Here is a 12,700-nt window from a genome sequence, read left to right on the forward strand (position 1 = left end):
ATCATGTGCTTTTGTAGCAGAGTTAATGGTTTTGCAGAACAAGTACAATAAAACAGTCAGTCTGGTTGTAGAAATCTACAAGGTTTTGATCTCGATTCATTAAATGTCAATGTTTGAAGCTCTGTGGGAAGTGAACATACATGTACATTGTTTGAAGTTACATTGTATGAGTGCATGATCTCTTTTGGGAGGATCTCTTTTTGGTACTGTAGCTTTGATCAAAATTTAGGCACTTCTCTTGAGCACAGGACATGTATTATAGTGTCACCCATCAGCCTTGACGCACCATGGCCCAGCCACTCTCGTCCCAAATCAGCCTTAAGGCACAATGGCCCCACAAATGGCTCCACAAAATGGCATGCCCAGTTAGTTCACGATGCAAAATGAAAACCTTACAATTTCGAGACATATTTGTGTGGATCTTTATACTCTACTTTTAAAACATCTTTCTAACAATATGCATTTCATAGCAAACGATTTAAAGCGCTTCTCATAGACTAACTCGCCCGTTCCAAGGCAACGTAATCATTTAAAGAGGGGTTTCACGGATTTCTCATGACTGATGACCGGTTGAGCTTAACATTTTACAGGTTCGATATTTCATCTATAGACGATGTGACCTCTGACGTCACACGGAAACCATAACATGATTCGTGCGCATACCGCCGGGCAAAACCTTTGTGTTTTGGCAGCCAGCTAGAAAGTGTACGCAATCTTACTATGAATACGCAACTCAGTGCCCGGCGAAACATGACGTATAGTGTTTTGCCAACAGAGGGCGGTTTGAATGTAAACATAGGTCACATCGTCTATATGTTAGGTCACAATAGTGCAGTTACTGGTTATTGAAAATTACCCATGTTATACATCTGCTTTAAAGGGTCTATGTACTTTTTGTAGGACAAAAAAAACACAATGTCTACAGATTTACACTAAACTTACACAGTTTGACACAATGTTTGAAGATAATGACAGTAGATCGAAAGCTTCCCTGAAAATATTAATTGCTGAAGTGCTGTAGTTTTTGAGAAATGAGTAAAACAATGTCATGAAAATAATTTTCGTCTCAGTGATCATGAGACAAAAATTATTTTAGCATGTAAAACATAATTTCATGACATTTTTTTTTACTCATTTCTCAAAAACTACAGCACCTCAGCAACTAATATTTTAAGGTACGCTTTCTACTATCATTAACTTCAAACGGTGTAAGTTTAATGTAAATCTGTGGACATCGTGTTTTGTGTTACAAAAAGTGCCCAAATCCTTTAACACATATAGGTGTACGAGTACACAAATGAAATTCTTTATGCCAACCTTCAGCTGTTTTACCAAGACATTCCTATTATAAGACATACCCTAGTAATCAAACTAAGGATTTCTCATGAGTAAACTTTGGGTGCGTTCGTTTAGCTTCCCTGGGTCGACCCTGTGGTGCTCACACGGGTGGGCCCCTCGCAAGGGCTAAGCGAACGATCACACTCGCCCTCTCCTGGTGACGGCATGCACCTCAGGTCACCCCCAAGTGACCCACTCCACAAGCAGGGCACTGGGGGCTGACCCAAGTGAGCCCCGTCAAAGCAGACATTCGAACGCACCAGGGCAGACAAAGGTCGACCCAGGGAAAATAAACGAACGCACCCTTTTTCACTGTAGCTCACATCCTTGAGTAACTTGTATACAGGGCTTGCTATAGACCAATCCGACAAAACAAAATTGATAGTGCCCTACATTTTGCCCACAAAACTTAGAAACTGCTGTGACTTTTTCTGCATAATCTAGGCACATTTTATTGCTAGTCGCAAGACACACAAGGCCTGAAGGCCACTTCAAGGTGTGGTCTACAATTATTTTATTCCAGAGGCAGTTGCCACCTACTCCTAGGGCTGAAACAGGGTTACCCCCCCCCCCCCCCTTTACCATGTTTACAGTCCATACGAATGTAGGCTTGGGTATCATCAATCAGAAGCCTGGCTGGTAGAGCAGAAAGCACTATACCTCCCCAATTTTACATAGCAAGTGTCACGAACTAACCTCGAACCCACACCCTGCTGATCAAACACCAGAGATTGAATCCAGTGCTCTTAATCGCTCGGCCTGAGCAGCAATGGTGCGCAGTGGTCAACACTTGTGCGCCCGGATAGGTGTCTATGAACCAGAAATACGGGTTAACCCCTACTCTACCACAAAAAAGTATTCCTGGATCATTTATGGCACTGAGTAAATGAGAAGTAAATTCAAACTAAATTGTTAAATCTCTTTCACACACACCAATAAGACAACTTTTTTCCAATCAGGATAAAAAGGACAACAGCGACTTTTTTATTGCCATAAAATATACATAAATTTATTTCCTCTCACAGAATCTTTGAAATAAATTATGAAAAATCATACATTCTTTCGCATCCATAATTAATCAAATTGCTGCAATATTTTTGTTTAAACCTTTTTGTTGTTCTAATCATATACATGTTTCTTATGTGTGGATGTATTCGACAATCAAACATTGTCAAACTAACTCCTGATAATTTCGTTTGAAACGGTGGAAGCGTTTTTGAGATTCTGCTGAAAAACCGGAGCGGTTATGTCCACGGAGGAAGAAAAATCTGTAATTGAAATAACCAATCACAGAGAAGATCGGAACGCTATCACCGCGACATATCACGACTTGTCCACAAGTCTAGGTGCTTACTGACATGGGAGAAACGATAAGGTTGAGAGCTACCAGTATCTGATGTCACGCTTGGATCATCTGTTTCTTTGTATCATAAACGTAGCGTTTGAATCGCAGGCTGATTTTGATTGGTTGATGTTTTAACGAGGCTCCGTCTCCTTCACTTGTAGGTGTTGGTCCTTCCTCCGAGTCACCTTTACAAAAGGAATGTAATAGAATGTTAAGTTTGCATCGGGGATAAAGAATTATTCATTTTGGTTTTACCCATATAGACTCATTGCATATGACGTCACCCTCTCTCAAAGGAGGCAAATCATTGGAAAATAGCTGTTCTCTGTGCGTAAAAACATGCGTGTGACCTCAGCGTACCTGTAGCAGTTCGCAAGAGGGAGCTATTGATTTCTTTCACAAAATAGAACATGCTCCGAACAAGTGCGCGTAACTTTAGGTGTCAATTGGACTATATATACAGTCACATGCAGAGACACTGAATGAGCAAAAAACGTCATTGTCGGATACAACGGACCACCTACATGTACTACTACTATTAAGAGTTGATATAATAAAGTCTTTAAAGTTTGAGGAAATCTTTTTTTCTACTTGCCTGTTTTATTAGTCTTTTTTCCTTTCTTTTTACTTGATGCTGAGAGTTGTTGTATGGTCTCAGGTTTCAAACCAGCTATAAAAAAAAAAATATAAAAAAATAGCAGACTAATCGGTTGTAAGACACTGCAAAATCACACCCATTAAACCTGTTTACAATGGTTTAATAAAACTTGTAAACAAGTATAACATTTACTTTGTTTTTGCGCAAAATTGATCGTAAAACATTATTTATATACTCAATAGCTATTCAAAAATACCCCAGACAGTTTCGCTATTCCTATTGGTGGAGAGCGTGTCACGTGGGAGTGTTTAAGACTGGCTTGCTTCACACGTTGGGTGCAAGCTCATGTACGCCAATTTACTTATGCGGAATGCAATTCATACAGTAGCTATTAATTATTTTGGTAAATTCCATAGCATTAAAATGTTTCACAATCACTTAATAATAATAATAATAGACCGTTTTTATATAGCGCTTTTCACGCCCGAGGGGTGTCTCAAAGCGCTTCCGACATTATTACCCCTGGTCACTGGGCCTTAAATCATTCCTTAAACCATCTCAGCTCCTTGGGGAATATACAGCCTGTGCGCAATAAATACGCTACTCGGCTAAACCAACCACAAGAGCCATCTCTGCCCTCACAGGTACCCATTTACCCCTGGGTGGAGAGAAGCAATTATAGTTAAGTGTCTTGGTCAGGGACACAAGTGTCACGACTGGGATTGGAACCCACACTCTGCTGAACAGAAGCATCAGAGCTTGAGTTCGGTGCTCTTATCCACTCGGCCACGACACCCCGGCCACTTGGTGCCCGGTATATGGCATGGTGTATCCCCCTCACAAGTTGAAGAATTGTTCTCAAGAGTTTTGAAAAAAATCCACTTTTTTCTTTTTTGCAAAAATAGAACAAGCATTTTCTTTTTGGGTGGTTTCTGGCCTTAAAAGTAAAGTAGACTATTTCACAAAATTACCATTTAAAAAAAAGTCTAATGGAATTAAGAATGAATGAAAACACGCTATTCCTCTCTCTCTCTCTCTCTCTCTCTAGTCCACCCAGGGCAGAATCACGTTGAGGTTGCCCATCCTTGTCTACCTCTCATTAAAGGCACTGGACACTATTGGTTATTACTCAAAATAATTATTAGCATAAAACCTTTCTTGGTGACAAGTAATGGGGAGAGGTTGGTGGTATAAAACATTGTGAGAAACAGCTCCCTCTGAAGTGCCATAGTTTTGGAGAAAGAAGTAATTTTCCACGAATTTGATTTCGAGACCTCAAGTTTAGAACTTGAGGTCTCGAAATCAACCATCTAAACGCACACAACTTCGTGTGACAAGGGTGTTTTCTTCTTTCATTATTATCTCGCAACTTTGATGACCGATTGAGCTCAAATTTTCACAGGTTTGTTATTTTATGCATATGTTGAGATACACCAACTGTGGAGGCTAGTCTTTGACAATTACCAATAGTGTCCACTGTCTTTAAGTTCAGAAGATAAGCTGGAACGTCCCTAGCAACTACATCTGTATCAGCTGAGCTCCTGTCTCCCCCTTTTCCTCCTTCCATGATAACAAGGGAATTTCCCCAGAATATAAACTAACCTTTTTTTTCTGTAATTGAACTATTTCACACCAATACCTGAAATTCTGATCTTGTACTTCCCGCTCTGTCCGAAGCCGCCTTCGATGACTCCCTCCTCCCCAGTGGCCAGCTCAACCTTGAGCCCAACAAAGGCTTGAAGGTTTGTCTCTTTCTTGAACAAGGAACGCCCAATAACTGTGTAATCATCGGTCATCTTAAAAACACAAGAAAGGGTCAAGAATAAGACAAAAATCAGAAGAGGTATTCATTGGTTTAAACAAAATGATAGCTTTCAGATTAATCCTTCAGTGACCATTCTTTCATCAATCATCAATACATGTACGACCAAACATGGCTGCTATAGACAGTATCGAATATGACATTACCATTCAAATACCTGCCCACGACATGGCATCTGTGAGCGTGTGGTTGTACTTGTGTGTGTGCCGTAAACTTCGAACCGGGAACGCTGTGTGCTGCGTGCTACATTGATGTATGCATTTAGGCGCGCAAACGTCGTGCTGTACAATTTGGCCACTTTCATAGCAATATGGGGGTTATTCAATACGGTCTGATGTTGACTTTCATACTGTGTTTTGTCAGTAAAAATTGGCTTAACAAAAAAATATGATACAGAAATTCCGTTTTGTTATAAATGTAAACAGTTCGAACAATGGAAACATTGGAAATGAAAATTTGGGACACGACTTTCACTATGAACCCTCACTTGGTAACAAAAAACATCCTGAGAAACGGCTCCATAGTGTTTGAGAAAGAGGTAGTTTCTCACTCAAATATTTGTATCTGACATCTGAAAGCACACTGCAATATGGGCGTTTTTTTCTTTGAATAATTTCTTGCGACTTTGATGACCAGATGAGCCCAAAGTTTCAATGGTTTGTTATTTTATGCAGATGTTGGGATACACCAAGCAAGAAGACTAGTCTTTGACAATTATCAAAGGTGTTGAGTGCTTTTTAGAGAAATGATTTGTTTTGTTTGTAATGACAATGATTAAGCTTTACAGAGAGACAATTTAGAAAAAACTGCACTATTGTATAAAAAAAAAAAAAAAAAAAACAAGAATGAAATGAAAAACCTACAATTTGTTTTGTTAACCTTAACATTACTCCTATAATCTGCTGACTCAACAAAAAACACTGATTGTGACTAATGGATTGACTAGACCTGTTGAAATGAGGGAAAAAAACAATTAGACAGTGGACACTATTGGTAACTACTCAAAATAAATATTATCATAAAACCCTTCTTGATTATGAATAATAGGGAGAGGTTGATAGTATAAAACATTGTGAGAAACAGCTCCCTCTGAAGTGAGGTAGTTTTCGAGAAAGAAGTAATTTTCCACTAATTTGATTTTGAGACCTCAGATTTAAAATTTGAGAAATTAAGCATCTGACCGCACACAACTTCGTGTGACAAGGGTGTTTTTTCTTTCATTATCTCACAACTTTGAGGACCGACTGAGCTCAAATTAGCACAGGTTTGTTATTTTACACATATGTTGAGATACAGCAACCGAGAAAACTGGTCTAATACAATTACTAATAGTGTCTAGGGTCTTTAAATGCACTGGAAACTTTTGGTAATAATGCCACAAACAAGTCTCCTCACTTGGTGTAACCCAACATACATACATACAAAAAAAAAAAAAATTGTGAACTTTTGGACTCAATTGGTCATCAAAGTTTGCATGAGAATAATGAGAGAAAAACACCCTTGATTTGTGTGCTTTCAGATGCCTCAAAAAAGGCTTCAAGCCTGAAGTCTTTTAGTATTTTAATACGAAATTCTCTCTTTCTCAAAAACTATGATTGCTCAGAGGGAGAAGTTTCTCACAATGTTTTATACAATTAACAGCTCTCCCGTGCTTGCTACCAAGTCAGTTTATATGCCAACAATTATTTGGAGTATTTACCAATAGTGTACCAGTGACTTCAGGTCACAAATTGATGAAAGGTCAGCACTGGACAAGCACCCCAACTAGCTCTTAATTTTCTTAAAGGGAAGGTACACGTTTGGTATTTACTCAAAACAAATATTAACTTAAAAAACTGACTTCGTAACAAGTATTTGAGAGCTGTTTATAGTATAAAACATTGTGAGAAACGGCTCCCTCTGAAGTAGCATAGATTTTGAAATAGAGGTGATTTCTCACTAAAGTAAGAAAAGACTTCTAGCTAGAAGTCTTTTATTCCTATTTGAAAGCACACAATTTCGTCCAACAAGAGTGTTTTTACTTTCATTATTTTCTCCCAACTCTGATGACCAATTGAGCTCATAATTTTCACAGGTTTGTTATTTTATCAATATGTTGAGATACACCAAGCGAGAACACTTGTCTTTGACAATTACCAATAGTGTACCTTCCCTTTAAACACAAATCACTAGGGTATGAGTAAGGAACATGTAGATCGCACATTACTGTGTCTGGTCACCCTTTTCTGATACGGAGCAAAATGTTGCACTGAGAATATTACTCTGGCAGAAATTGGGCCCAGATAATTTTTTCAATTCACGTCATAAAGATCTTCCCCTTTTTAGTATAGGAGACCACATCTAAATGAATTTTCACTCAACTTTCCTTTTTTTTGGTTTGCGATGGATGACGACTATGAAGTGAAAGAGGGAGATTATAGGTGTAATTAGTTGCCATAGAAACTACAGACTCTTTAATTGAATTAAATTCCCGCAGGTCAGGGAGGGTAGAATCGCATACTCTTGTGGGGGTTGGCGAGTGAATACACAATTAAGCCCCCCAAAAAACTGGACGTCAATTTAAACGTCATGCTATAGCCTACAATGAGTTCTTCAAGGTCATTTGACCGAACTTAATCCCCCCCCCCAAAAAAAAACCCACGTCATGAAAGAGCACCAAATGGATGCACTCGATGGTCTATAAATAGCTCTAATTATCTTGATAGAGCCACATAATGTCATGACTTTGTGACTTCACTTCTTTTAAGAATCTTAATGGAAGTATATCTGAAGTTGGAAAGTTTCAAAAAAGCAAAGCTGATTAAGAGTGCTTTAGTCATTTTCTTTCTTTTTGTTGACGGGGGGGTGGGGGGGGGACGGGGATGACTTTTGCAAGGTTTTGCAACTACAAAAGAGATTAAGGAGTGATGTACGCTTTCAACTTGAGGAGAGAACTTAATCCTTCTTATCAGCCACTATCCTAATGACGTAGGTAGTAGGGTAAAGGAAAGCAGGACCTTTTCAGAGAGAGTTGATTGGTTCATTTAAAGACACTGGACACTATTGGTAATTGTCAAAGACCAGTATTCTCACTTGGTGTATCTCAACATATGCATAAAATAACAAACCTGTGAAAATTAGAGCTGAATCGATCATCGAACTTGCGGGATAATAATGAAAGAAAAAACACCCTTGTCACACGAAGTTGTGTGCTTTCTGATGCTTGATTTCGAGACCTCAAGATCTAAATCTGAGGTCTCAAAATCAAATTCGTGGAAAATTACATCTTTCTCGAAAGTTACATTACTTCAGAGGGAGCTGTTTCTCACAATGTTGTATACTATCAACAGCTACCCATTACTCGTTAACAAGTAAGTTTTTATGCTTAAAATTATTTTGAGTAGTTACCAATAGTGTCCACTGCCTTTAATAAGGAAATCAATGTGGGGTGAAGAGGTTTTCAACTAGTGGTTTAATCCCAATGAGGCCTGGTTCTTGATAATTTTGCCGAGACGAAGTCGAGGTAAATTATCAAGAACCAGGCCTCGGCGACTTTAAACCACTAGTTGAAAACCGATTCAACACACTTTGATTCCCATTCATGAATACCTTTTCGGTTAAAACATCATCACTTTTGAACAAATGCTAAAATTATAATTGTTAAAGCCATTATACACTTTCCGTAAACAGTATTGTCCAAGTCCCACACTTCGTGTATCACAACTTATATATATAAAATAACAATCCTGTGAAAATTTAGGCTCAATCGGTCATCGGAGTCGGGAGAAAATAATGGGGAAACCCACTCTTGTTTCTGCGCATTTCGCCGTGTCATGACATGTGTTTAAAATAAATCCGTAATTCTCGCTAACGAGAATTTATATTGTTTTCTCAAAAAGTAAAGCATTTCATGGAACAATATTTCAAGAGAAGTCTTTCACCATTACCTTCTGTAAACCCTGTAAATTATCTGTACATTTTTTTTTTTACCGAATGGATAATGGCTTTAAATGATTTCTTTCAACACAACACCCCTCCAGCTATGAAATGGTAAACCCTCCGCCGCCCTCGGGTAAACAACTCCTCAAAAGGAAATGCTGTGGGCGTAGCGCGTAGCGCATGATGTGGCACAACTGTTTCAGCGGTTGGTCTCGACCAATAGGAATTAACACTTTTTACCGGTCATAAACAAAGGTTTATACACACCCACGTGACGCGCTCTCCACCAATAGGAATAGCGAAACTGTCTGAGATTTTTCATGAATGTGAATTTAATGTAATTATTTCTTCTTTACCCTATCAACAAATCCTTCCCTTGATTTGTTCTTGAAGATTTTCAACCGAGGAAGAACTGTTTCTGGGTAAGCCTGTAGAGAGATGCAAAAATAATGCAACAATAATTAAAAGAAATATTCTCAGCCGGTTAAAGGAACATTACAGAATTGGTAACAAAACAGTTGCTGGCAGTGTAGGCACTTTATGTTATCCATCAAATACATAAACTGACAAACCTGTAGAAGTTTGAGATCAATCGGGCATCTGGGTTACAAGAAAATGGTGATAAACCAATCACAAATTTTGCACGACAACGATTAAACAAAAAAATTAATAAAAACACTCACTGATGAGCGATATCACTCCAAATTCTAATTTCATCATCACACATGTCATAAGATTAATGTAAATCTGTGATCTAAGACCATTTTTTTCTCACAAATTCTGCAAAGTTCCTTTAATGCCTTTACTTGACTTTTGTTGAGCAGACCAAGCAAGTGTGTGCAACCATATTTGGAGCTTCGAGTTTCCATGTACACATAGGGTGTCATGGCCGGGTGGTTAAGTTCTTGTGGCTACAAATGTAAGTCATTGGAGTCAGGGTTCAAATCCTGCCGTCGATTTCACAAAGAGTTAGGACTCGTCTTTTCTCGCGTTAGGACGAGTAACTCGTCCTAACTTAGGATTAATCGGTCTGCATGCTACAGTGCAGAGCTGGGACTCGTCCTAAGATTAGTCTTAAGTTAGGAAGAGTTTTGTGAAATCAACGGCTGGTCATGGCACCTGTGTTCTTGAGCAAAATGCTCAACTATAATTGATTCTTTTCACTCAGGAGTATAGAAGGGCAACTGTGGGGGTAGAGGTTGATATTGAGTATAAGCCACTAGCGCCAGAAGGCAGCTCGGCTGTATACTCCCTAGGGAGCTGAGAAAGATTAAAGGAGCGTTATTGGCCCAATGAGCAGGGCACTAATGTAAAGCGCATTGAGACCTTATTGTGAAATGTGCTGTATAAAAACTTGTTATTATATCATAACATTGACTTTAAAGACACTGGACACTATTGGTAATTGTCAAAGACCGATCTTCTCATTTTGTGTATCTCAACATATGCACAAAGTAACAAACCTGTGCAAATTTGAGCTCAATTGGTCGGTCGAAGTTGCGAGATAATAATGAAAGAAAAAACACCCTTGTCACACGAATTTGTGTGCTTTCAGATGCTTGAATTCGAGACCGCAAATTCACTTCAGAAGGAGCAGTTTCTCACAATGTTTTATACTATCCCCATTACTCGTTACCTATTAAGGTTTTATGCAAATAATTATTTGAATAATTACAAATAGTGTCCACTGCCTTTAAAACGTCTGGTGAAAACACATCTGGAATATATGTGATTGTATGTACATTCAACACAAACTAATTTATTTACCTTGTCTGTGATGTGATGTAACAGTTGACCATGAAAGGCAAGTCTGCAACTGTTGGAATGTATGTCAAAGTTAAGAGAAAACACCAGCAATTATTGGAAATTAAAAATAAACCCCTCAAAAACAAACCCAAAACCAACAACAAATTAAATAAGAACTGCTTCTAGCTACCAGGCAATCTAGGTGGTCTAGTTGGTATACAGTGCTAACACACATCGGTGTGTAAGGGTAAAACCAAAATAATATTCTTTATCCCCCATGCACATTTAACATCTATTATCTTCAAGTATGCGCTAATCCTCCAATCAGATTCGCAGAATGGAGTGGCGATAACAAAATATATTGCACGGCTAATATCACTACCTGCGTCTTGTGTGTTCTATGTCACGCGCCAAGTTTGCTTGAAGATAAATCTGTTATCAAACACGCGCTCATGGAAATACGGAAAATGTAGCGCGTCTGCGTCCCATCTCCAACTCGGCCGACACCACTCGCGCTTGTGTGATAACAACAATTATACGTATGGAAGTGCTATATTTGTTTCTTATTATTCACCCATGCTTGAATCTAGTGTCTAAACATCCAGAAAATTGATATCGCAAAAAAAAATATATATATATTCACTCCAATCATCCAGTTTTCAACAGTCTCTACACTCTACAACCGACCTGTGACCATCTAGTGTTAAATACAGCGCAAGTACACTTGAAAACAACCAAAAGGGGTTTATGTTTGTCCAGAATGTTTATACCAGGCTTGTTTTGTTTCCTGCAATCAAAATAAGCGAGCAACGTTGATTTATGGGGTCGCCGAATATTACTTTCTTGACTTCGAAAGGAACCTCAGATGGAGCCATGTGAATTTTATAATCAGCGAGCTTTCGGATTGAACCTAATCAATTTCAATTTTCATTTATTTACCGGTCCCGTGCTCTGTCTTTCAGTACAAGAAGGGAATCCCACTTAAGCCCTGGATAAAAACAAAAGCTCAAGTAAGATTGGAGGTGTTTATATCATAAGATAAGATGGGTAGTTTATGGTCTTGTGAGCTTTCAGGTATTTGAGTGAGTTATTAGAAGGTAGAAACCAGATGGCAATCCACTCTGCAGACCTCATCCTGGACGTCTGAATATAAATTACTAGATAATGACTTCATCTCGGCAGAACCTTGTGACCTGCATCAACTTGTATCCTTTGAATCTCTCAGCGGGAGATTCGTGTTGGACTTCTTAGCGGTAACGTTCCATTTGTTTGTATTGTGATTAATTTAAAATGTCATGCTATACTTGGATGTGATTGCTTGATCAACAATTCTTTTATGTTTTTTTTTTTCTAGATGAAAGATCGCCTAACCACGGAAGGCCACTTCAAGGTGAGGGCTATAACTGATTTGGGCTGTCGACCATAGTCATCTAAGGGGTATGTTGCCACCTGGACCCAATTTCATAGAGCTGCTTAGCACACAAGTTTGCCTCGCATGCAATGTCTTCCTTGATAAAAACAGGATTACAAACAAAAATTCCAGTTGTTGCATATTTCTTGTTACTGATATTCAGCTGTTGTTAGCTTATCCTGAAAATCACGTGGGATTGTTTGGTAATTCTGTTTTTATCAAGGAAGAAATTTCATGCTAAGCAAATTTGTGTGCTTAGCAGCTCTATGAAATTAGGCCCTGGACACTCAATAAGGATGCAGGCAAGGGTATCATCCACTAGGAGCCTGGCTGGTAGAGTAGATTGCACTACCTTCCCAACTTTTATGAAGCAATTATGGTCAAGTGCCTTGCTCAAGGGCACAAGTGTCATGACTGGGATTCGAACCCCCACCCACGACACCAGAGTTCACCGGCCAACTATGCATAGTTGGCACTTAACATAGCTATGTGAAGTGAACTTCAGGTACTTCAGTGTCGTTG

General features: G+C 38.8%; 1 protein-coding gene across 1 annotated transcript in view; it reads right to left on the minus strand.

The window, feature by feature from the left end:
- Nucleotides 1–2,491: 2,491 nt before the first annotated feature.
- Nucleotides 2,492–12,700, minus strand: part of LOC117307270 (selenocysteine-specific elongation factor-like) — a 64,231-nt gene continuing 54,022 nt past the window's right edge. The window contains exons 12-16 of the mRNA XM_033791981.1: nucleotides 10,789–10,847; nucleotides 9,378–9,449; nucleotides 4,921–5,077; nucleotides 3,279–3,353; nucleotides 2,492–2,868 (exon numbers count right to left, since the gene is read on the minus strand). Of these exons, the coding sequence (XP_033647872.1) occupies nucleotides 2,738–2,868; nucleotides 3,279–3,353; nucleotides 4,921–5,077; nucleotides 9,378–9,449; nucleotides 10,789–10,847 (494 nt within the window). The 3' untranslated portion in view covers nucleotides 2,492–2,737. The remainder of the gene's footprint in view (nucleotides 2,869–3,278; nucleotides 3,354–4,920; nucleotides 5,078–9,377; nucleotides 9,450–10,788; nucleotides 10,848–12,700) is intronic.

This window comes from Asterias rubens, chromosome 2, assembly GCF_902459465.1.
Source record: "Asterias rubens chromosome 2, eAstRub1.3, whole genome shotgun sequence".
Classification (NCBI taxonomy): Eukaryota; Metazoa; Echinodermata; class Asteroidea; order Forcipulatida; family Asteriidae; genus Asterias; species Asterias rubens.